Genomic DNA, 19649 nt, shown 5'->3' with positions numbered 1-19649 from the left:
TCACGTAAGGAGATCGAAGGGAGGCTCGGGTTAATTTTTTCCTAAAAATTTAATATTCAACTTCTTGCGCCCCGGCACGGCCTCCGAGATAGTGGGGCACCGTGGTAGGGGCGTGAGAGACCGGATCCCCCCTCTACAGTGACAGAGAGGTTTGCTCAGTCCGTAGGTGGAACAGACGCTAGTAACAGATACACAGGGTATTTGTTTTTTTTTTTTTTTTAAGTTCTGTCTTTAACCACCGTCAAGCCAGGGGAGAGCGCGAACGCAGTCCCCCACTACCACAAATTATGCAGTCGAGTTTCCCGCATTTGGGGAAATCGCAGGGGTCAGCACACCCGGAGTGCAGGGGATGAGCCTCGCCCTGGGAAAACCACCTGCCTGATCATGGTGTCTCCCCTGCCAGGTAAGTATGCCTTCCCTCACACCCGACAACGCCGCACGCACCACCACCTGCTCTCAACACACGGACACACGCGCCCACAGTCGCACGCCACGCCCACGCACAACACTCACTCTAAACCCCACATCTGCCCGCCACGCGGCGTCCACGCAGCTCCTGCGACGCCCGTGGCCGGCGTCCTCTTGTACCGCGGATATGTCCCGCCATCCCGCGCCGTGGCTGATCTGCATGTCCCCGCCCTCGTCCCGCAAAGCCCCGCCCCTGGTGACCGGGAGCGGCTCTGCCGGCGGCGGCGCGATCTGCGTGCCCCCGTCCCCGGCCGTGGGTCGGCTGGCGTCCCTCTGTCCCTGTACCCGGGCGCCCACCGCGGAGCCGACACTCCCCACAGGCCTCACAGGCCTCACAGGCCCCGGCGCCGCTGTCGTGCTCGGCTGCTCCCGCGCTGGCACCGGCCGCGTGTGGCGCGGGCAACATTTGCCCTCCTGCAGCCCTCCGGCACCTCAGCCATCACCGTGGCCGATCACAGGTCACCAAGCGTGGCTCGCGGTGGATGACCCTCTGCCAGCTGGCGTGGCACGCCTGCACCGTCCTGTCGGGCCCTGGCACTCGTGTGCATCTGCGCTGCTGCAGCGCTCCCTGCCCTGATCCCCATCCCGGGGGACACCGTCCCTGCTCCAGCCTTTCCCCGGTCTCAGGGTGCTGGGACCCCAAAGCCCGGGGTGATGCCTCCACCTCTGCCACCTCCGGTGTCACCAGGTTCCCTGCGTACAGCACCCTGCCCGCGCTCTCCGGCACCCCTGGCCGCTCAGCTCCTGCGGGGCTTCACCTCGCCCGGCCTGGTCCCCGGGGCCGGGACGCGCCTGCTGCCCCCGGTCACCCTCCCGGCTGCGGCCTCGGCACGCTCCCCGCGCTGCCCGAGCTTCGCCGGGGACCCGCTGGCCGTCCCCGTGCCGCTCCCGATGCTGTGGCCTGGGTTGGAGGGACGACGCCCCGAGTGCTGTCACGACTATCGCCGACGCGGCGGGCGCGGTCGGAGGGGGCACCTCCGCGGGCGGCCGGGGAGGGGCGGGGGGAGCGCTCCCCGAGGCCGCCCGGTGGCGCCGCCCTGAGCGCGTGACCCGGGGCGGGGCCTTGGGGACAGGGGCGTGGCTTCGCAGATCGCGCCGCCGCCGGCAGAGCCGCTCCCGGTCACCAGGGGCGGGGCTTTGCGGGACGAGGGCGGGGACATGCAGATCAGCCACGGCGCGGGATGGCGGGACATATCCGCGATACAAGAGGACGCCGGCCACGGGCGTCGCAGGAGCTGCGTGGACGCCGCGTGGCGGGCAGATGTGGGGTTTAGAGTGAGTGTTGTGCGTGGGCGTGGCGTGCGACTGTGGGCGCGTGTGTCCGTGTGCTGAGAGCAGGTGGTGGTGCGTGCGGCGTTGTCGGGTGTGAGGGAAGGCATACTTACCTGGCAGGGGAGACACCATGATCAGGCAGGTGGTTTTCCCAGGGCGAGGCTCATCCCCTGCACTCCGGGTGTGCTGACCCCTGCGATTTCCCCAAATGCGGGAAACTCGACTGCATAATTTGTGGTAGTGGGGGACTGCGTTCGCGCTCTCCCCTGGCATTCGCGTGGCAAAAACAGACACAGATCTGTGGTGTGGTGCATATCACCACCCCGTATTGACGGTTCCCTGCGCTTGTAGCGCCGTTCTGACTGTTCCGAGCGGCGGTGGTCGAGCTCTGCGCTGGCGGCGCTTCGGTGTCCGTCTGCAGGGGCCTCCGCGATCCGCGCTCCGCCCTTCCCCCGCGGCCCCTCGGGATGGAGCTCGAGTCGGAGGGTGAAATGATGGGACTGCTCTCGCTGCTGACACCGGCGGGGCCGATGGGCATCCGGTGCGCGGAAATGCCCCGCCGTGGGACCTCGGGACCCGGCGCAAGCAGCCGCGCTGGAGCCAGCGCGTCAGGAAGCAGACGCGATGCTCGAGGGCAGGGAAATACCTTGTTCTGACCATGTTCTGACCATTACCGCCGAGTTCCGATCGCGGCTTTGAAAGCCACCGGAAAAGCCCCGGCTCCTGCAGGAACCGCTGCGCCCCGACCCGGCCTCCTCCGCCCGCCGCCGAGATGGTGTGAATCGTGGCCGGCGCGAGACGGGTCTGCCTCCGCCACCACGCGGGATATGCCCTCCGCGGACGGACGTAGCCCCGACCATCTCCTCAACCCTCGCGGGCCACTAGCCCTAGCTGCGGATCTACGGAAGACGGTCATCCTCTCCTGTATTTTTCGTGGTTCTATCGGTCCTGTTTTTGCCACGCGAATGCCAGGGGAGAGCGCGAACGCAGTCCCCCACTACCACAAATTATGCAGTCGAGTTTCCCGCATTTGGGGAAATCGCAGGGGTCAGCACACCCGGAGTGCAGGGGATGAGCCTCGCCCTGGGAAAACCACCTGCCTGATCATGGTGTCTCCCCTGCCAGGTAAGTATGCCTTCTCTCACACCCGACAACGCCGCACGCACCACCACCTGCTCTCAACACACGGACACACGCGCCCACAGTCGCACGCCACGCCCACGCACAACACTCACTCTAAACCCCACATCTGCCCGCCACGCGGCGTCCACGCAGCTCCTGCGACGCCCGTGGCCGGCGTCCTCTTGTATCGCGGATATGTCCCGCCATCCCGCGCCGTGGCTGATCTGCATGCACACGCCCCCGTCCCGCAAGGCTCCGCCCCTGGCGGCCCAGCCGGCGGCGCCGCGCTCTGCATGGCCCCGCCTCACCTGCAACGCCCCGCCCTGCATCTGCTGTGTCTGCATAGCCCCACCCCTCCCTCGAAGGCCTCGCCTCCTTGCACCTTGGCCGCCGGCGGCGCTATCTGCATGGCCCCGCCCCACTCTGCAGGCCCCGCCCCTCCGCCTTCTCGTGCCGCCCTCTCCTGTGACGTGCCGTGCCCGGGGCCCGCGGAGGAGGCGGGACGGGCCGGTGCCGTCTTTGGGGCGGCGGTGCCCGCAGGTCGGCCGTGCCGTGCCCCGCGGTAGCGGCTCCGACAACGCGAGGAGTGCCGGGGCGGGCGGCGGAGACCTCCCGGCAGCGGCCGCGCTGCGGCGGCGGAGCCGGGCCTCTCTAGGGGCGTAGCTAGCCCCCTCTGTGGGCGGAGCCTGTTGGCCCCGCCTGGACGAGTCGGGGCGGGGGGGGTGGGGCTGGCGGATCACGTGGAGCGGCGGGGCCGGGGGGGGGGGGGGAGACGTGGCACCCGCCGCGCGGGTCCCGTTTGCGCGGAGGCGGCCAATCGGCGGGTCCGGCGGGCGCATGCGCCCCGCCCCTCTCGGCGCCGCCACCGTCCTCCTCCCGCTCCCCTGGGCCGGCGGCGATGGCGGCGGCGGGCCAGGGCCCGGCCTCGGCCGGCGGCGGGCGCTGGGAGGTGGTGCGGAAGGGCCGGCGTCCCGCCAGCGGCCCCGGCAGCCGCCGCGCCCTGGGGGAGGCCAACGCCGGCCGCGCGTTGCCTTTGGCCGGTGAGTGCCTGGGGTGTCGCGGCCCGGCGGCCTCCCCTGGGGCGGGTTGCGAGGGGCCCGGCGGGTCCTGCGGCGCCACGGGGAGGGGGGGTTTGCTGGGGGCCGGGTGGTCTGAAGTGGGGCCGTGGGCGAGCGGAGCCCGGGGGCCGGTGGTGGGACCCGGGGTGGGCCCGATCCACTCCCCACTCCCGCGCTGGGGCTCAGTCCCGGTTTGCCTATCGGGCCCGTGTACCGCCGGTGCACTGTGTCGGTCCTGTCGGCGGAGCACTCGGCCACCTTTTCCCCTTTCCCCCGGGTTCCAGCTCCCATCGCTACCTCCGACACCATCTTTGAGCTGGGCTTTGAGCGGACACTGAAGAAGCAGAACAAGGAGCAGGTCCCTCCCGCTTCGGCGCCTGAGCAGCCGCACCGGAAGCAGCACACGGGCAAGAGCGCGAAGAAGCCGTCGGCAAACGACGCCAGTGTCAAGCCCGGCAAATGCCACTCGCTGGAAGAAGCCCTGAGAACTGTGAGTGTGCCTGGCCAGGCTGTGCCCTCATGGGTGCCCTGCCCGCGGGCTGCTTGTCCCCACACCGCCCCGTTCCTGCAGGCCTGAGAGTTCCCAGCTCACTCCTGACCCACACCAACGCAGTAGAGCCGAAGCTCTGGGTGCTGTGGTTCCCTGGCCGGCATTCCAGCAGCCTGTGCTCTCCACCACTTTGGGAGCAAGAGCCTGGGCGCTCAGGGTGTTGTTAAATCCTGTAGAAGGGAGCAGTAGAAAGAGTACAGTGCCCTGTTTCGGTTCAGGCTTACAGCACGGGTTCATCGCACCTCCGGAGGAGGAGGCCAGCTCCCGCCCCCCACCCCCTCTCTGCTGGGAGACCCCCCAGGCTCACTAACATACCCCTGCCTTCTTGCAGGGATGAGTGCTCCTGCCTGCCTCTGGCTGTGGCCCAGGGTGGTTGCATTCGCTGTGGGAGCAGAACAGATGGTGCTCGGTGCTTTGGCGAGCGCCAGGCTGGCCTGGGAGATGTCTCGTGCTTGAAGTTGTACTTTTGCTGTAGGCAGGAGACAGAACAGCAGGAGGTGGCTGGAAGGGAATTTCTGGTTTCTTTCTTCGCCCACTCCCTGTCTGCTGTCTGGGAGGAATCCTGAGAAAATGTCCTTGGTGAAACCCCCTCCCTGTCTGACCGGCTGAGGCCCTGGGGAGCTGTTTCTGCAGCTCACGCTCCCTGCGTTTCAGATGAATCTGTAGAACTCGTTTGTCTTCCTCCTGCCTGTTCTTGTGGTGTCTGAGCATGGATGCATTTTAGCAGGGAACCCCAAACTGACTCTCTGTTGAGGTAACATGTCTGCTGGGAAAGCGTCTGCCCAGCAGGGCTCTCCCGCAGTGGTCGCCCACCCAGCTCCTCACTTTCACCTGAGTGTTGGGTCTCGTTCGTTCCCTGAGCATCTCTGATCTCCCCTGCAGCGGGGGGGTGGTTTCCTCCACTCCACTGGGCACAAGCGATTCTCCACATTCAGCTTTTGTACATGGAGGCAGCTCGGAGCAAATTAACATGTTATTTCTGTGTGTGTCAGGGCAGATATTCCTCAGGGAGAGCGGCCTGGGGCTGAAGTGTGGTTGCCCTGTAACTGCTCTGCACAGCTCAGCAGCGACAAATGCCATTGTGTGACTGTTGCTCTGTCAGCTTCACTGACAGCGTCGTTTCATTTTTTGACATAGCAGCAGCTATTTTTTTTCTTATTCCTCTTTTCAATATGGTTGCTGAAATAAACATGCAACAAAAGGTGACCAACTCAGATTTAGTAACGTGCTATGGCTGAAATCTGCTGTGTACTGAAATGTTAGACTCTGCAAAACTTCAAACAGCCATTAGTCTTGCTGCATCTCCTAAATTCCCTGAAGTGTAGACAGGGTATCTCTCCCTGTGAGCTTGAAGATAATTTTGAATTTAAAAGCAGACAATAAGCATGTTTCATGACAAATAGCATAGCCAGAGGAAGGAGAAGGCATGTGAGCTGCTGTCCGTACTCGTGGTTTGTTGGTTACAGGTTGTTAATTGGGTAGGTCTTGATGATCTTGGCTATTTTTTTCTTGGAGGGCTGTGGGTGCAGAGTTGCCTGATGATGCTCACACAACCCAGCCACACTGGGATAACACTGGGCTGATCCTTCCCGAGCTGCAGCCTTGAGCTGTCTCCTGCCCAGAGCGAGCCTTTGACGATGCCGGCATGCTCCTCGGCGGTTTGCACAGAGCCGCCTGGTCCCAGGCAATGCTTGCCACAGGGCATGTGGGAGCACAAAGCGGCAGAGCTGCGGCTGGCGTGCCGGCACCGGCGGGAAGGTGGAGCAGGGCTCTGAGGAAGGGGAAGAGCTCGTTCCTGCGGCTGTGCCAGTGTAGCCTGTCCTTCTGACATCTCTGTTGGCTCTGGGGCTTTCTGCAGCCCCTTCAGTGCCAGGCGCCTGCAGTTCCCCATGTGGGTTTTGTTATTCCCCGGTAGCAGTCTTTGCTAATCTGAAGAAAATGTGTTTCCAGTACAAAACTAAATGCTGTTTCCCATTTGCATTAGCAGGTGGTGGATTGGGGGCGGGGGGGCTGTTTCCATGTGGGAAGGGCAGCGTTCTCAGGATGAAGGTGGGGAGCATTCCACTCTGTGCCCAGCAGCCCCTTAGGAGCTGAAGTTAACTTTCTTCTTTCTGTGCTTTTTGAGTAGTTCTGCACATCCTGAGTTGAACTTGTCTGTCTGTCGCTTCCAGCTCGACTTGGCAGATCTGCAGAAGGAGCTGGATAAAAGCCAGAGCGTGTTCCCCGAGAACCCCTCCGTCTGGGTGAAGGACCTGGCCAGCTATCTCAACTACAAGCTGCAGGCACCCAGGAGTGACCCCACGCTGAGCCAGCACCCCCACGGTCAGTGGTGTTTAACCTGCCCCACTGCTGGGGGGAGGCTGCACCCTGGAGCTTCGCTCTGGAGTGGCCTTGTGTTCACAGAGGTGTGCAGAGCCGTGGGGTGTGTGGGGCAGGCGCTTCTCTGCGTCTGGGCCAGCTCAGCATGGTCCTTAAAACCATGCGGAGCCAAGCTGTGGGGTGATGGGGCAGACGGGTACAGGGTGCAGTGTGGGACAGTGCCCAGGAAGAAGCCGCCGCTGACTGCTGCCCTCCTGTCCCCCCCCAGGCAATCTTAGAGAATCATTTAGGTTGGAAGAGACCCTTAAGATCATTGAGTCCAACTGTCTTGGTCCCAGCAGGAAGAGTTGAAGGAGTTCAGTGCTCTATTCTTTGCCAGGTTTATTTTGAGCAGGTTTCTTAAGAGTACAGGTTAAAGGACAGCTCGCTAAAGAGGCAGTTTTTAGAAACATCAGAGCAGACAGGACCAAAACAGTCACAGACATGAAAGGAAAAAAATCTCCTGTTTTCACCTGAGACAAATCAGGTCAAGCCTGTCCCACAGTCCAGGCTTGTTCCCTGCAAACTGAGACGTTTGGGCTTTTCTTTGTTTTTTCCCCCCTTCCAAACAGGTGTTTTTTTCTGTGCCAAAACTGTCTTAGGAAACTTGGTAATAGAAAAGGCACAAGACTGGTGTTCTTTATTCAACAAATAAAATGGGGATTGTTTGCTTGATTCTGTGATATCACTACAGTTGACTTGCCTTGACTACAAAGACAATGGAATTGTGTATACAGTTGGCAAATTAGAGACTTTCCCTAGTCACCCCTTCTCCGTAAGGACCCATGACCTGTACCTACTATTGTGGAATTCAGGAATCTGCTCGCAGGTATCTGCACTCATCTTTAAAAGGGACATTTCTGCCTGGGTTTCCCTTTCATCCATGACCTGTTTGTCTACACTTGCTTTGAGCACTTGTTGCTAGGGCTGGCAATGGGTAAAAGAGCAGAATATCTTCTCAACACCTGTGTACATCCTGCAGTATCAACATTTAACAGAAAGCAATCCTGTATTGCTGAAATAGATGCATCTAATGTAGAATGACTGAGAAAGAAGCCATTTGTTGACTGTGTGGTGTATGAGAACAAGTTCCTTCTCTGTGACACCTTGCACACTGGGTCAGCTTCTCCTTGCAGCTGCAGCTAAAAGTCTCACAAACTGGCGCTTGCTAAACTCTTCCTACTCCTGCGTTGCCTCCAGACTATCCGTACTGCCTCGTGAGCAAGGAGCTGAAGAACATCATCAGAACCCTGCTGGGAAGGTCGTCCAGTGTGCTGGAGCTCTTCTTCGACCACTGTATTTATACCATGCTACAGGAGCTGGATAAAACCCCAGGTAAGATGTGGTCGGCGCAGGTCTGGGGCACCAACACACCCGTTGTGCTCCGTTAGTGTGGCAGTTCTTCTACAAGGCAGTCTGGTGCTGAGGTTTTCTGACCATGAGGATGCTGCTGCTCCTTGTCGCCTGTTTTAAGAGCTCTTCTGAATTCCTCTGTGGAGAAAGTGAAGTGGGAAACTCCTTCTGTGCATCTTGCATGCCATGAGGGTCTGTTCCTGCCCAGGTGGCTCGTCAGTGTGATGCAAAATGCTGTTGAGGCTGTGGGGTTTTGGGCTGGAGGAGCCAGAGCAGGCATAGCTGGGTGTAAGGTATGAGCCCAGCATGGTGCTGTCAAGGGGAGAATTGCAGACCGAAGGGTGCGTGGTGGAAAATGCCTTTGCGAGGGCTTTCACATTGTGGTGTGTGTTGCTGCAGCTTTTAAAATGGGGCCATTTGGCCTTATGAAGCTTGGTAAAAGTTGTTCTGTTGCTGTGCTGCAGTAAGGGTGTTTCCTGCGAAGCGAGGGGTCCTGTCTGAGCTGCCGTGCGCGGAGCAGGTGGCTGTTTCTACCCCCTGAGCAGAGCACGCAGATGCCCAGCGGTGTTGGCTGGGTCTTCGGGCAGCCAGAAGCAGCATCCTGAATGATGGCAATGACCTGCTGCTTTCAGCAGCGTACAGACACAAACCCTAAATACCTGTTTCCATACATCCTCTGTCATGCCAGCAGCTGCCGGCAGCTTTAGCAGCAGCACCCAGGTACCACCGGTTCCCAGCCCCCGGCTCTGCTGTTTTCCTGCGCTGAATGGCCGGTAACCCCACGTGCGGTTTGTTTCCATCACAAAACCTGCCTGGCTGATAAAAACGATGAGACAGGAGTAGCACAAAATAGTTGTTAGCAAATGGCCGAAAGTGCTGCTTTGCTCTGGGAGTTGCGTTCATGTGTCATTCGGGAAGATGCTTGACTGTCAGCAGAGCTACCGCGGGGTCAGTCTGTGACAGGGAGGACTGAAGGGGCTCCACCTGGTGCTGCTGCTGCGCTGGCCTCTTCTGCCACCGCCACCGTCGCTGCCCTTCCATCAGCCTGACTGTGTTGTGGGCTGGTGTGGCCAGTGCATCAGGCGTGAAAGCCATGTGCGCCCCAGGGGAGGGTGGTGGCAGCAGCGGGACTGTACTGGAGAGCAGGACTGGCCTGGAGGGAGCCAGCCCCTGCTGTGGGGGGCAGCCAGCCCCTGCCATGGCCAAGCCACCCGTCCCGGGGGATGGGTTCTCTGGACGGCACCTGAGAACCACGGGGGTCCCCTGAACCCTCCTTTTCTTTTGAACATGAACAAGGGGGAAATGAGCCCTTGGAAGCTCCCAGACTTGGGGCCGTGACCATGCCTGCCTGCTGGGGGGGAGCTTTAGGAAGCTGCTGGTGGGTTTCTGAGGGTCTGTGGGGTCTGTCCTGCTTCTGCAGGCTGGAGCCCTGCAGTGGGGGGTCCTAGGCAGAGGATGGGTCAGGGGCAGCCGACGAGAGAGCAAGACCCATGCCGCTGTGGTGGGGCTCGTGCCCAGAGCTCATTAGCCAGTGAACAGGGCCGGTCTGCGCAGAGGGGGTCGTCAACCCCCCCCACCTTCTGGGGGTATCACAGGGGGAGGGAGGCATGTGAAGCAGCCCGTGGCTGAGAAGGGCCCTTCTGTGCTCTCTTTCAGGGGAGTCTTTGCATGGGTACAGGATATGCATCCAGGCAGTGCTTCTGGACAGGCCCAAAATCGCCACGATGAACCTAGGCAAGGTGAGCTGGATACCTGGGTTTGCAGGTGCTTTCCTGGCAGATGCAGTAAACCCGGCAGTGCTGCTCTCCTCCTCCCGCCCCGAGGATCCCCCGGTGCAGCCGGACAATGAACATCTGTCCCCGTTAATTGGAAGCCCTTCGGGACCTGTTGGGGTTGTCCAGCTCATGAAGCCCTTGTGCCTCCCTGTGCTTGTAACCCACGCAGAGGGACCGGTACCTCCAGTATCTGCCCTCCTCCCCAGATGTGCTGGAGCTGCTGTAAGCACCAGTGTCCCGCCGTGTCTTTTCTTTAAAGACCTTGTCCAAAGCTCGCACTCCCTCTCTGCTGCACGCTCTGTGCTCTGCTGCTCTCGGAGGGAGCAGAACACGTCTGCCCTTGGCTGTGCTCAGCGGTCAGGCAGCCGTGGGACAGGAATGAGGGTTTCTGGGGACCAGCTCCTTCGAAGCAAGTGGCTGAGAGGGTGATGGTGGCTGCAGCTCGGCTGCTGTCCAGCACCACGTGGTGCCGGCGGCTCTGCTTCCCCAGGGCTGGGGTTTGGGGTTCTGCCTGCCACCAGCCAGCACGGCTCCTTGGCTTTGCCTGGTGCTGAGGGTCCCTCCTGGGGGGCCAGGGGCTCTACCCCACGCCGGGGGCTGCTCCCTGCAAGGCTGGGCAGCCCAGGGCCCAGTGGAGCCACTGTGGTCCTGTGGCACTGGTGGCCCCACGAGGTGACACGGCAGCATTGGGGTGGGACAGGCTGAGGCTCTTTTCGACTAACATGTCTTGTCTTCACCCCAGTACTTGGAGGTGTTACGGTCCCACCAGAACAGGCCAGCGAAATGCCTTACCGTCCTCTGGGCACTGGGACAGGCTGGATTCACGGACCTTCATGAGGGCCTGAAAGGTGAGAGCCGGGAGTGGCAGGCTGGGCACCCATCCCTGCTGAGGGGGCTCCCCCTCCCCTGGGGAGCGGGAGGACAGCCAGGGCGGCCCCCGGTACTGCCCGCGCATCTCCGCTCCCACTGGTGTTACCGCTCGGGCACATGGTCTGCTTCAAAACACGCTGTCATGCTGCTGAAATGCTGGAGAGGGGGCTGCAGTGAGGGGGGGCCCGGGGGCAAACAGCTCCGGGGGGACGCCTGGGAACTGGGTTGTCCGCAGCTGCTGTGGGTACCTCCCAGTGAGGGCAAACCAGGCTTGTCAGATGCTCATTTGGGAGCAGAATCACAGAATCATTTAGGTTGGAAAAGACCCTCAAGATTGAGTCCAATCGAGTGGTGGTGTCCCCCACGCTGCGGTGGGGCTGGCTCGGGGTTTGCTGACTGGCGTGTCGCTGGTCCCAATGGCTCGTTACGCCTCGTGCATGCCTTCATTCCTTGGCCATATATGTTAAAGGCTAGTCACCACCACAGAAGGGGAGCGACTTGTGCTGAAGTGTGTTTATAGAGGCAGAAATACTCAGTGTTTAGAGTGGTGACACTGTAGAGCTGTGTGAAGTGGTTAATTATTTTCGGGGAAGCTGGAGATGTCACAAGAAGCAGTTTGCTTACAGAAGGGTGAGTTCAGATCTCGTGCCCAGCCTCAGCGGCCCCGCTGCAGTGATAGAAACTGTCCTTACGGCATCTTGTCTCTGGAGAGCATCTCCTCCTGGCAGGGACAGGGAAACCACTGGATCCCAGGAGGAACCATCCTGCCTGGAAAGACAGGGAGTGTGCTGCTCTGCCATTCCTCTGAGAGTAGGTGAGGTAGCATGGCTGCCCTGGAGCCCTTCCTGAGGGATCTGTCTGTCTGTCTGTTTGCCTGCTGGGCGTTTTGAGTGGGGGAATGAGGTGATGGTTTGTTCTGGGTTTAAATATAGCTGTGGTCCTGGCACCTGAGCGTTCCTCTGCTTTTCAGTTGCCACTTGCGGACCCAAGGAGCGCTTGCGCTGATGGAAGGAGCGCGCAGCGCGGCTGGGGAGTGCTCGGTGTGGCCTGGGGTGTGGAGGCACGGCAGGAGCCCTCCTGCTTCCTGATCTGACCGCTGCCTCTCTCCTGCAGTGTGGCTCGGTGTCATGCTCCCGGTGCTTGGGATCAAGTCTCTCTCCCCGTACGCCGTTGCCTACCTGGACCGTCTGCTGATGTGAGTTACACCTTGCTTTCATTATCAGGGTATCTTCGTTCAGAGGAATGAAAGCCTGCCTGGGCTGCTGGGTGTGCTGTGACTTTGTGTCTGCATTGTGCTGGTGTAAAAAACCTGAGTATGTGTGTGTAAGAGTGCCAGTGAGTGGGTGGGTGTGACCTGGAGAGCCTGCAGCGGTGGGCTTGCTGTGCAGGTTAGTTTGTCCCTGATCTTTGGTGGCTGCCTGTTGTGTTGGGTGTCCAGACAGCATTTGCAGTGTCTCCTGACCGCCTCTGGTGCTTTGATGGCTGCTGGTTCCACTATGGCTCTATAGAAATGCTGGATTTCCTGCACAGGTTTCCTCTCTGGCCCTGCTGGTGCCTTTCCTAAAATGGGGGGGGGAAGGTGCTGATGGTGGAGGGGAAGCAGAGCCCTTCCCCGGCCAGCCCCGGTCACCTCCCCGGGGCAAGCGAGCAGCTGAGCCGCCCCTTGGCTCTGGCTGGGGCGGCAGGATGGGCTGCTCTGGTGCCGCAGCTCGAGGCCACAGCAGCGCTGGTGTGACCCTGTGCCAGGAACAGGCTTCTCCGGTGCCTGTGCACCTCATCGCCTGCCCAGCGTGCCTGGGGGAGCATGGCTCCGCTCTGAGTGCAGGTGGTGTCCGTGCCCAGAGGGATGGCACTCAGAGGAGCAGGGTCCCCGTTGCTGCCGGCTCTTGCGGTGCACAGGTGCGTTGGGGTTCTCAGCTGTGGTGAGAGGTGCCTGCAGCATCAGCTGTTGCAGGCAGATGAGCTTTTCCCTGCAAGGAGAAGGGAGGTGGCATTTGGTTGAGGGTCGGGACAGGCAGCTCTGCTGGCCGTTGTGCGGGTGAAGGCAGCCGCCATCTCTGGCGTCGCCGCCTCAGCACGGTGTAAGGAAGCTGGGCGTTACTGCGGCAGTTCCAGCGCCTGGTGTGGAAGAAAGTCTGGTGCTGCACAGCGCAGATAGCTGACACGGAAATGGGAAAGGTCAGAAGCGGTTTTGTGGCGAGCACTGAGGGACATCCACTGCCCTTCCTAAGGGTTCAAGAACTTTTATTTAAGGGGTTCTTCTTACAACTTCACTGTAACAAGAATGTTGCATTTGGTTGTGCTGGAGGACTTTATGGAGATGCATCAAGCCAAACTTCACAGTTCATCCTGATCTTTCTGAAACTTTATTTAATTAGCTTTCTACAATCTGGTTTCTCTTCTCTGACTACATTTAATTTACCAGCAACCACAGCCACAGGCCTGCCAGACCTCCGTTGTCTGCAGCTTCTCGGGGCGGGAAAAAGACCACATGAACCCTTGTGCCTGACACCAGCAGCGGGTGTCAACGCTGCCTCTCGCTCGGGTCGCTGGAAGTGGCTTACACAAACTGTCTTTTTTTCCTCTGTGTGCTTTGGCAATGGGGCCACAGCGGGAGTGTGGGAACACCGAGAGCACCAAGGGCCAGGGGGCTGCTTGGCTGCTGTGGCCTGGGGAGGGGGGGGGCTGTCCCCTCTCAGCCCCCTGAGGCCGCCTGCCTTCTCCCAGGGGTGTGGAGGCAGCTGCCTGCATCCATCCTGTCTGGCCAGCTGCTGCCGGGATGGAATACGGCCCCTGGAGCCCCGGAGCTGCCTGCTGGCTGTGTAGCAGCATCTCTGAGTAGCAGCGAAGGCAGATGACTGTGGTGGCTAGAAACTGCCCGTGTGTACCTGATCAGTGTGTCCCATTGAAGGGAAACCGCCGGTGCCAGGGCAAGGGTGGCCCTTCCCTCCAGGGCTGTGTTCGTCCACCAGCATGTCTGTCACGGCTCATGGGGTTTGTTTCTGCTGCGCAGGATGCACCCAAACCTGACCAAAGGCTTCGGTATGATCGGACCCAAGGATTTCTTCCCCCTCCTGGACTTTGCCTTCATGCCCAACAACTCGCTGCCGCTCAGGTATGCTGGCACCGCCCCCCCCCAGCACATCCCAGCGTGGGCTGCACTGTGGGCCGAACGCCCTGGTCGCCCTGCTGACCGCTCTCTGCAGCCCCGGTGCCATCTCCCCTCAGCCTGCAGGAGCAACTGCGGCGGCTCTACCCTCGCTTGAAGGTGCTGGCATTCGGCGCGAAGCCAGAGACGGCGCTGCACACCTACTTCCCCTCCTTCCTCTCCCGAGCTACGCCGAGCTGCCCTCCTGGCATGAAGAAAGAGGTGAGCCCTGAGCAGGGCACGCATGGCCATTGGTCCCGCGGGACCCCCGGTCCCAGCCTGTCGCTGCGTGGCTCGGGGCAGCCCTGGTGTGCCAGCGAGGAGGGACAGCTGAGCAGGTCCATTCCTCCCTGCCCAACCCGCTTTAGTGGGTGTCAGGGCTCTGCCATCTGCTGGCCAGGCTCCCCAGCATGGCTGGGTGCTGGCCACCTCTCATGCGGGCTTGGCTCCCCCATGTCGGAGGCTGAATGGGCAGGCGGGTTGGGCAGGTGGGAGTGTGTCCCTGTAAAAGAGGGAGTGGGACCTTTCCAGGAGCAGGGAACATCAGGTCAGCACCCAGCCCAGCTGGCCTCTGAGGTGCTGGAGGATGGGTCGGGTTCAGTGGTCCCCCAGCTGCCTGGGGAGGGAGGCTTGGGGAGAGCCCACAGAGCGGCAGCAGGCCAGACACATGCCGTCACAAGGCAAGGACGGTGATCGCAGGCCATCACAAGGCAAGGATAGTGATCATGGGCCAGGGTTCCTGCCGCCCACACCCAAGGTCTGGGAATGCTGGACGTGTGAGTTCGGTGCCCCAGGAGCTGGCTGGGATGAGAGCAGTGAGCCAGCAGGTTTGGGGGATAGTCGGCTGCACTGGTCTACAGCCTGGGGCACGGTGTGTCCAATGCACCAAACTGAGTGACATGTGTCACACTGGGGGCCAGGATTGGGTGTGATGATGTGGTGTGCGGTCTCTTCCCAGCTCCTGACCTCCATGAGCCAGTGCCTGAGCCTGGACCCCCTGACCTTCAGCGTCTGGAGGCAGCTGTACACCAAGCACCTCTCTCAGTCCAGGTCGGTTTGTGCCTGCTGCCTGCCCGCTGCTCTGAGCAGGGCCAGCACCAACCTGCTAGCATTTAGGAGTGTGTTAAGTTGCTTCTCGGAGCTCCTGACTGAGCCCTGTGTTCTCTTTCCCCCCATAGTTTGCTTCTGAACCATCTGCTGGAGTCCTGGGACAGCAGCAGCAAGAAGGTAGGAATGAGCTGTGGAAAGGAGGAGTTATGTGGGGTGGGGAGACAATGTACCTGTGCTGCTGCAGGAGGTCCCTGTGGGACCTGTGTTTGCCCACCCGGCACTGCTCCAGCACACTGGCGGCTCAGCTGGGTCCACTGGTGTGAGTGTGTGTCTGCCAGGCTTGAGAGCCAGCACTTTGTCCTGGGAACAGGCAACATGCTGCCTGCAGTCAGGGCATTTATCTGCTTGCTGATAGAGAGGAGAGCCTCTTTCCCTGTACGTGCTGCATCAAGACTCAGATATTCTGGATTCAGTCCCCATTAGGCCTCACTGTTCTGGAGCTGTGATGAGTGGGGAGGTCATGCTGGCCATGGCTCAGTGTCCCTAGAGAAGCAGCGCAGCTCCTGCTCCTGTGTGCAGGAGCCTTGGAGGTGTCCCCACAGCCTGATCATCCTGTAGGTCCTCAGTGTTTCTACCCTTCCCGTCTCCTCTCCCTCTGCTCCCTCCTGCAGCCCCTGCAGTGCTGGGTTGTGTGGGCGCGCAGTGCTGCCAGCTCGGGGTGCTTGGTGCTGTGACACTGCTCTTGCTTTCCCCAAGGTGCGTCAGTCGCTGCAGGAAACGGTTCGCTCATTCAAAGTAACAAATGAGGAGCTGGTGGCGAGAGGACCCAACAGTGACCAGGACGTGGCCGCCTGCGATGCTGCCTGCAAGGTCAGCCCTGGGTCAGCCTGGTGTCAGCCAGCAGCCAGATTTTGGCTCCATGCTGGGGTTGTGGTCGGCCTCTCCTGCCACCGGCACATGCCAGGCTGTGGGCCCCGCAGTGGCACATCTGCAGGACACGCTGAGGACAGATGGTGCTGGCCTTTGTCCATCCTACCAGCTGCTTGGCAGATGACACTGGTTTCCACTAGGAAGCCGGGGGTGGGTGGTGAGAGCAGCCGCGAGCGCGGCAGTGTGCTGCCGGAGGGTGCTGCGGCCGCACGGGTACCTCCCTGGCCTCGGGAGCCACACGGTGACGGGGCCTCATCCTCCCACTTGCCCAGGAGCTGCTGCGCAAGATGAAGGGCCAGGGCTTCCCCTGGTCGCAGCTGCTGCTCGTCCTCCTGGTCTTCGCAGCTGGCTTCCTCCTGCACGATGTCCGGACACACGGCTCCTTCCAGGGTAAGGTGGCAGCTTTGTTCATGGCTCTGTGAGATGCGGAGGAATGTCCTTGCGGGACATTAACTTTGCTGTTCTCCCGAGTGAAGCCCCTCCACACCCCTGCCTTCACCCTGAGTCTGTGTCACTGGCCGCCCTCAAGCAGCATGGCCCCGTTGGTCTGTCTTTGAATGGGGGGTGCTTTGGGGGGGTACGTGGGCTGCATTGGGCTGGATATTCTCAGCAGGCTGCAGACAGACCCCCTGCCTGTCCCCTCGCGAGGGTTTCACCCAGGGCTGCCCTAACCCAGGTTTTCTCTCTGATTGGGAGTTTCTGCCCCTCTTTGTCCCATCTTGGAGCATCTTCCAAGATGTTTTGCAGACAAGCTCAAGCTATGCGTCCCCAGAGAGAGGCCTCGGGGACAGACTGAGTGCACGGCTCCTGCAGACCTGGCCAAAGGTTTGCTCAGGGAATGGCTCTTGTGTCTTCCAGCCTCCTCTTCTGCTCACCTGCTTCGTTCCTCTGGCATCCTGCCGGCCTCACAGCAAGCCTGGCAGAAGGTCTCCCACTGCTGCCTCGAAGGGTACAGGTCAGTGGCAGCGGTGCTGGGTGGCAGCATGTGTGTCTGCATGGGCGTGAAGCTGTTCTTGCAGCACAAAGTGATCTCTGTAGGGGAGCACTCTCTGCTGGGAATGTGTTCTCCAGCTCTGCCTGAAAGGGCTTTCAGCTCTGCTCTTGAGTTCTCTTCTCTTGGCCTGTGGCAGCCGCTCCAGGTACCTACGTGCCCCCGTGGCTCCACCAGCGGTGCTGGGGCAGCCGACGATGCCCTCAGCCAGCACTTGCTCTCTTCCAGGTGGCTGGAGAGGAGCCTGCCGGTCTACGGCTCCCAAGTGGCGGCCGTCCTGCAGCCACAGCTGGAGCTGCTCTGGGCTAAGAGTGGTGAGGTGGCCCTGTACGCGTCTGAGCAGTGTTCCGCCCTGCTCTCCTGGATCCACGACAGCCTGCCCTGGTTCATTGAGTGGGTAAGAAGGATGTCCCAGCTGCTGGGAGAGATGAGGAATGTCGGCGTGGCCGCAGCCCGTGGGGGCTTGTGAGACTGAAGACCCCATGTCGGGGGTTCCTGCCAGGTGGCAACGCCAAGGGTGGGAGGTGGGAGGAGAGGCCCGAAGGAGGAGGACGACATTGCTGTCAGTGCTTCTGCCCTGGCCATCGGCTCAAGCCCGCCGGTGCTGGTGGGTCTGGGGACAGGGAGGCACTGCAGCCGGTCTCTGATGCTGTTCTTCCCCCATGGCTACTGCTCACCTTGGCTGCCTCCCAGCTGCTACCAATGACTCTGTCAGGTCTGAAAGGGAGAGGTCTCAAAGATAGCTCACTAGTCTTCTGAGAATCAGCAGTTTGGTGGAAGAGGGGCAACTTTAACATCCCACAGCGTGGATACCGTCTCTTTGCTGTTTGGTGGAGATGTGCTGTGCCCAAGCCAAGCGGTGAACGTGGGGAGGGCTTGGTGATGCCAGACTGTGGAAGGAGAGCGTGGAAAGGGGAGGGAGTGGGACAGCCTGGTTTGGCAGAGCCTCATTCACAGATAACCCGGGCATCGGGCTCCTCAGGGTACACAAACCCAGCGCTTGAAGGGGAGGTTGGTGTTAAACCTGCGCCGGCTCTCTCTGCCCCTGCAGCTCCAGTCCCGGGTCCCGGATTCCCTGCTGCACTTCGCCGAGTGCGTCAGAGAGCTGCTGCTCTTCCTGGTGCGAAGCTGCCTGCTGCCGCTGCTGGAGTGCGTGGCTGCAGAGCTCGAGCGGGGCTGGAAGCACTGTGTGGACTCCTGCAAGTGAGCATCTCTGCTTTCCTCGAGCCCCCCAGTGCTGCAGGCTCCAGTGTTGCTCTGCTTCCCCCGGGATGATCTCCAAGCCCAGTGCTGCCCCGTGGCTGCCGGTGGGGGGGGTCAGTCCCTCGGTACAGCAGCAGAGTCTCTCCCTGTCCTGGCTGGGGGTGGCTCCTGGTCCTGCTGGGGCAGAGGGGCTGGGATGTGGCACTGTGGCTGGTGTGAGTGACCTGCGGTCCCCCAGAGAGCTTGTACCCCTGTGGGAGCAGCATTTGCCCTGTGGGCAGCGCAGGCAGGTGCCTCTGCCGCAGAACCTGCAGCCACCCTGAGCTCTGCACCTGCTAAAGGCCGGGTGTGCTCACCCCTGTGAGTGGGCACTGCTGCCAACTCGAGGGGCTCCTATCTGCCTCCTGGGCTTGTAATGCTGGGGCTGGGTTGCCATTGCTGCCTGCAGGTCTGCCTGCCCTGTAGACAGCAAGTTCCCTGCCTGTAACCTGTTCTCCTTGCTTTTCCAGTGGAGAAGTGTCATGGGACTGCATGAGAGAGCACCTGACAAGCTTTACCTATTCTTCTTGGATTTACCTGCAAAACACAACCCTAGCTGTCAAAAACTGGGCCTTGGCTATGATTTCTGGACACTGATCTGCTTTCTGGAGGAGTGGGGACATGGTTGTGCCATCTCCCGATGTTCCGGCCACCGAGGAATATCTTCAGCGCAACTTGGTGCTGGCTGCAGGATGGGGATGCCGAGGGAGATGCATATGGGGACTTTGGGCTCAAATTGGGGCTTACAGGGGCATTTTTTGTTTTGTTTTGTTTTTCCTGGGAAACACAGGTCCAGCTTTTCCACAGCTTTGGCTTTCCCTGTACCACTGTCCCTGCTCTAGGTCTTAACCGCATCTGTGATCCCTGTACCTTCATGCTTTTGCCTGCAAGTGCGTCTGCTCCGAAGCATCAAAGGATCAGAGTTGGACACCTGGACATCTCTCCCCCCACACCCACACACCCTCCCCCTTCCCATGGGTGAATGAACCACACTGATTTTTTTATTTTATTTTATTTTTAATTAGTGCTTTTTGTTCCTTCTTACTAAAGGTGCCTGCGGGGTGGGGGAGAACCACCATAATTGCCATAATTTCCGTTGCTGATAAGCACCCCATGCCCCTTCCAGGGCTGTGTTGCCTGCACAGGCAGCTGCCTGCACTCCTACAATGGAGCTGGGCCTGGGTAGATCCCCCCCCCCGGGACCGGGGGGGGTGTAGGGGGGTTGCTGGCAGTCAGCAGAGCGGTGGTGGGGGATTAGCTCAGATGGTAGAGCGCTCGCTTAGCATGCGAGAGGTAGCGGGATCGATACCCGCATCCTCCAGTTTTGGTTGGCGAGGGGTGGGGGTGTGACGACACACACACACACGCGTGTGTGCGTATATGCTTATCCATTCGTGTGTTTTGGCGTAATACGTGCACGCAGCGGCGCGCGTGTAGCCCGTTCACGGGTGGGGGCGGCGAA

General features: G+C 60.7%; 1 protein-coding gene and 4 non-coding genes across 5 annotated transcripts; 3 read left to right on the top strand and 2 right to left on the bottom strand.

The window, feature by feature from the left end:
- Positions 1-247: 247 nt before the first annotated feature.
- On the bottom strand, positions 248-411 carry LOC115351423. The gene has a single exon (XR_003926801.1). It is a non-coding gene; the product is annotated as a U1 spliceosomal RNA (small nuclear RNA).
- A 1434-nt stretch (positions 412-1845) lies between these two features.
- Positions 1846-2009, top strand: LOC115351433. Its single transcript, XR_003926811.1, has one exon. It is a non-coding gene; the product is annotated as a U1 spliceosomal RNA (small nuclear RNA).
- A 700-nt stretch (positions 2010-2709) lies between these two features.
- LOC115351432 lies at positions 2710-2873 on the bottom strand. Its single transcript, XR_003926810.1, has one exon. It is a non-coding gene; the product is annotated as a U1 spliceosomal RNA (small nuclear RNA).
- An 825-nt stretch (positions 2874-3698) lies between these two features.
- On the top strand, positions 3699-19196 carry TMEM214 (transmembrane protein 214). Its single transcript, XM_030037317.2, has 17 exons — positions 3699-3902; positions 4205-4410; positions 6642-6792; positions 8029-8163; positions 9838-9920; positions 10699-10804; positions 11940-12021; positions 13840-13941; positions 14055-14196; positions 14933-15024; positions 15153-15201; positions 15781-15894; positions 16227-16344; positions 16813-16909; positions 17174-17342; positions 17997-18148; positions 18658-19196. Exons 1-17 carry the CDS (start codon positions 3761-3763, stop codon positions 18782-18784), a joined length of 2067 nt encoding a protein of 688 aa, XP_029893177.1. The 5' UTR covers positions 3699-3760; the 3' UTR covers positions 18785-19196.
- A 239-nt stretch (positions 19197-19435) lies between these two features.
- Positions 19436-19508, top strand: TRNAA-AGC. The gene has a single exon. It is a non-coding gene; the product is annotated as a tRNA-Ala (tRNA).
- The last annotated feature ends 141 nt before the right edge of the window (positions 19509-19649 follow it).

Source organism: Aquila chrysaetos, chromosome 15, assembly GCF_900496995.4.
Source record: "Aquila chrysaetos chrysaetos chromosome 15, bAquChr1.4, whole genome shotgun sequence".
Classification (NCBI taxonomy): domain Eukaryota; kingdom Metazoa; phylum Chordata; class Aves; order Accipitriformes; family Accipitridae; genus Aquila; species Aquila chrysaetos.
Note: the sequence above shows the minus strand (reverse complement) of the source record. Positions and strands in the feature narration are given on the sequence as shown.

What these genes read in the sequence shown, in the direction of transcription:
- TMEM214 (XM_030037317.2), top strand. Translation starts at nt 3,761, where the DNA reads ATGGCGGCGGCGGGCCAGGGCCCGGCCTCGGCCGGCGGCGGGCGCTGG. An exon ending in CCACGATGAACCTAGGCAAG is followed by an intron (nt 9,921 to 10,698) that starts GTGAGCTGGATA and finishes TCTTCACCCCAG; the next exon opens with TACTTGGAGGTGTTACGGTC. An exon ending in TGCCCTGGTTCATTGAGTGG is followed by an intron (nt 17,343 to 17,996) that starts GTAAGAAGGATG and finishes CTGCCCCTGCAG; the next exon opens with CTCCAGTCCCGGGTCCCGGA.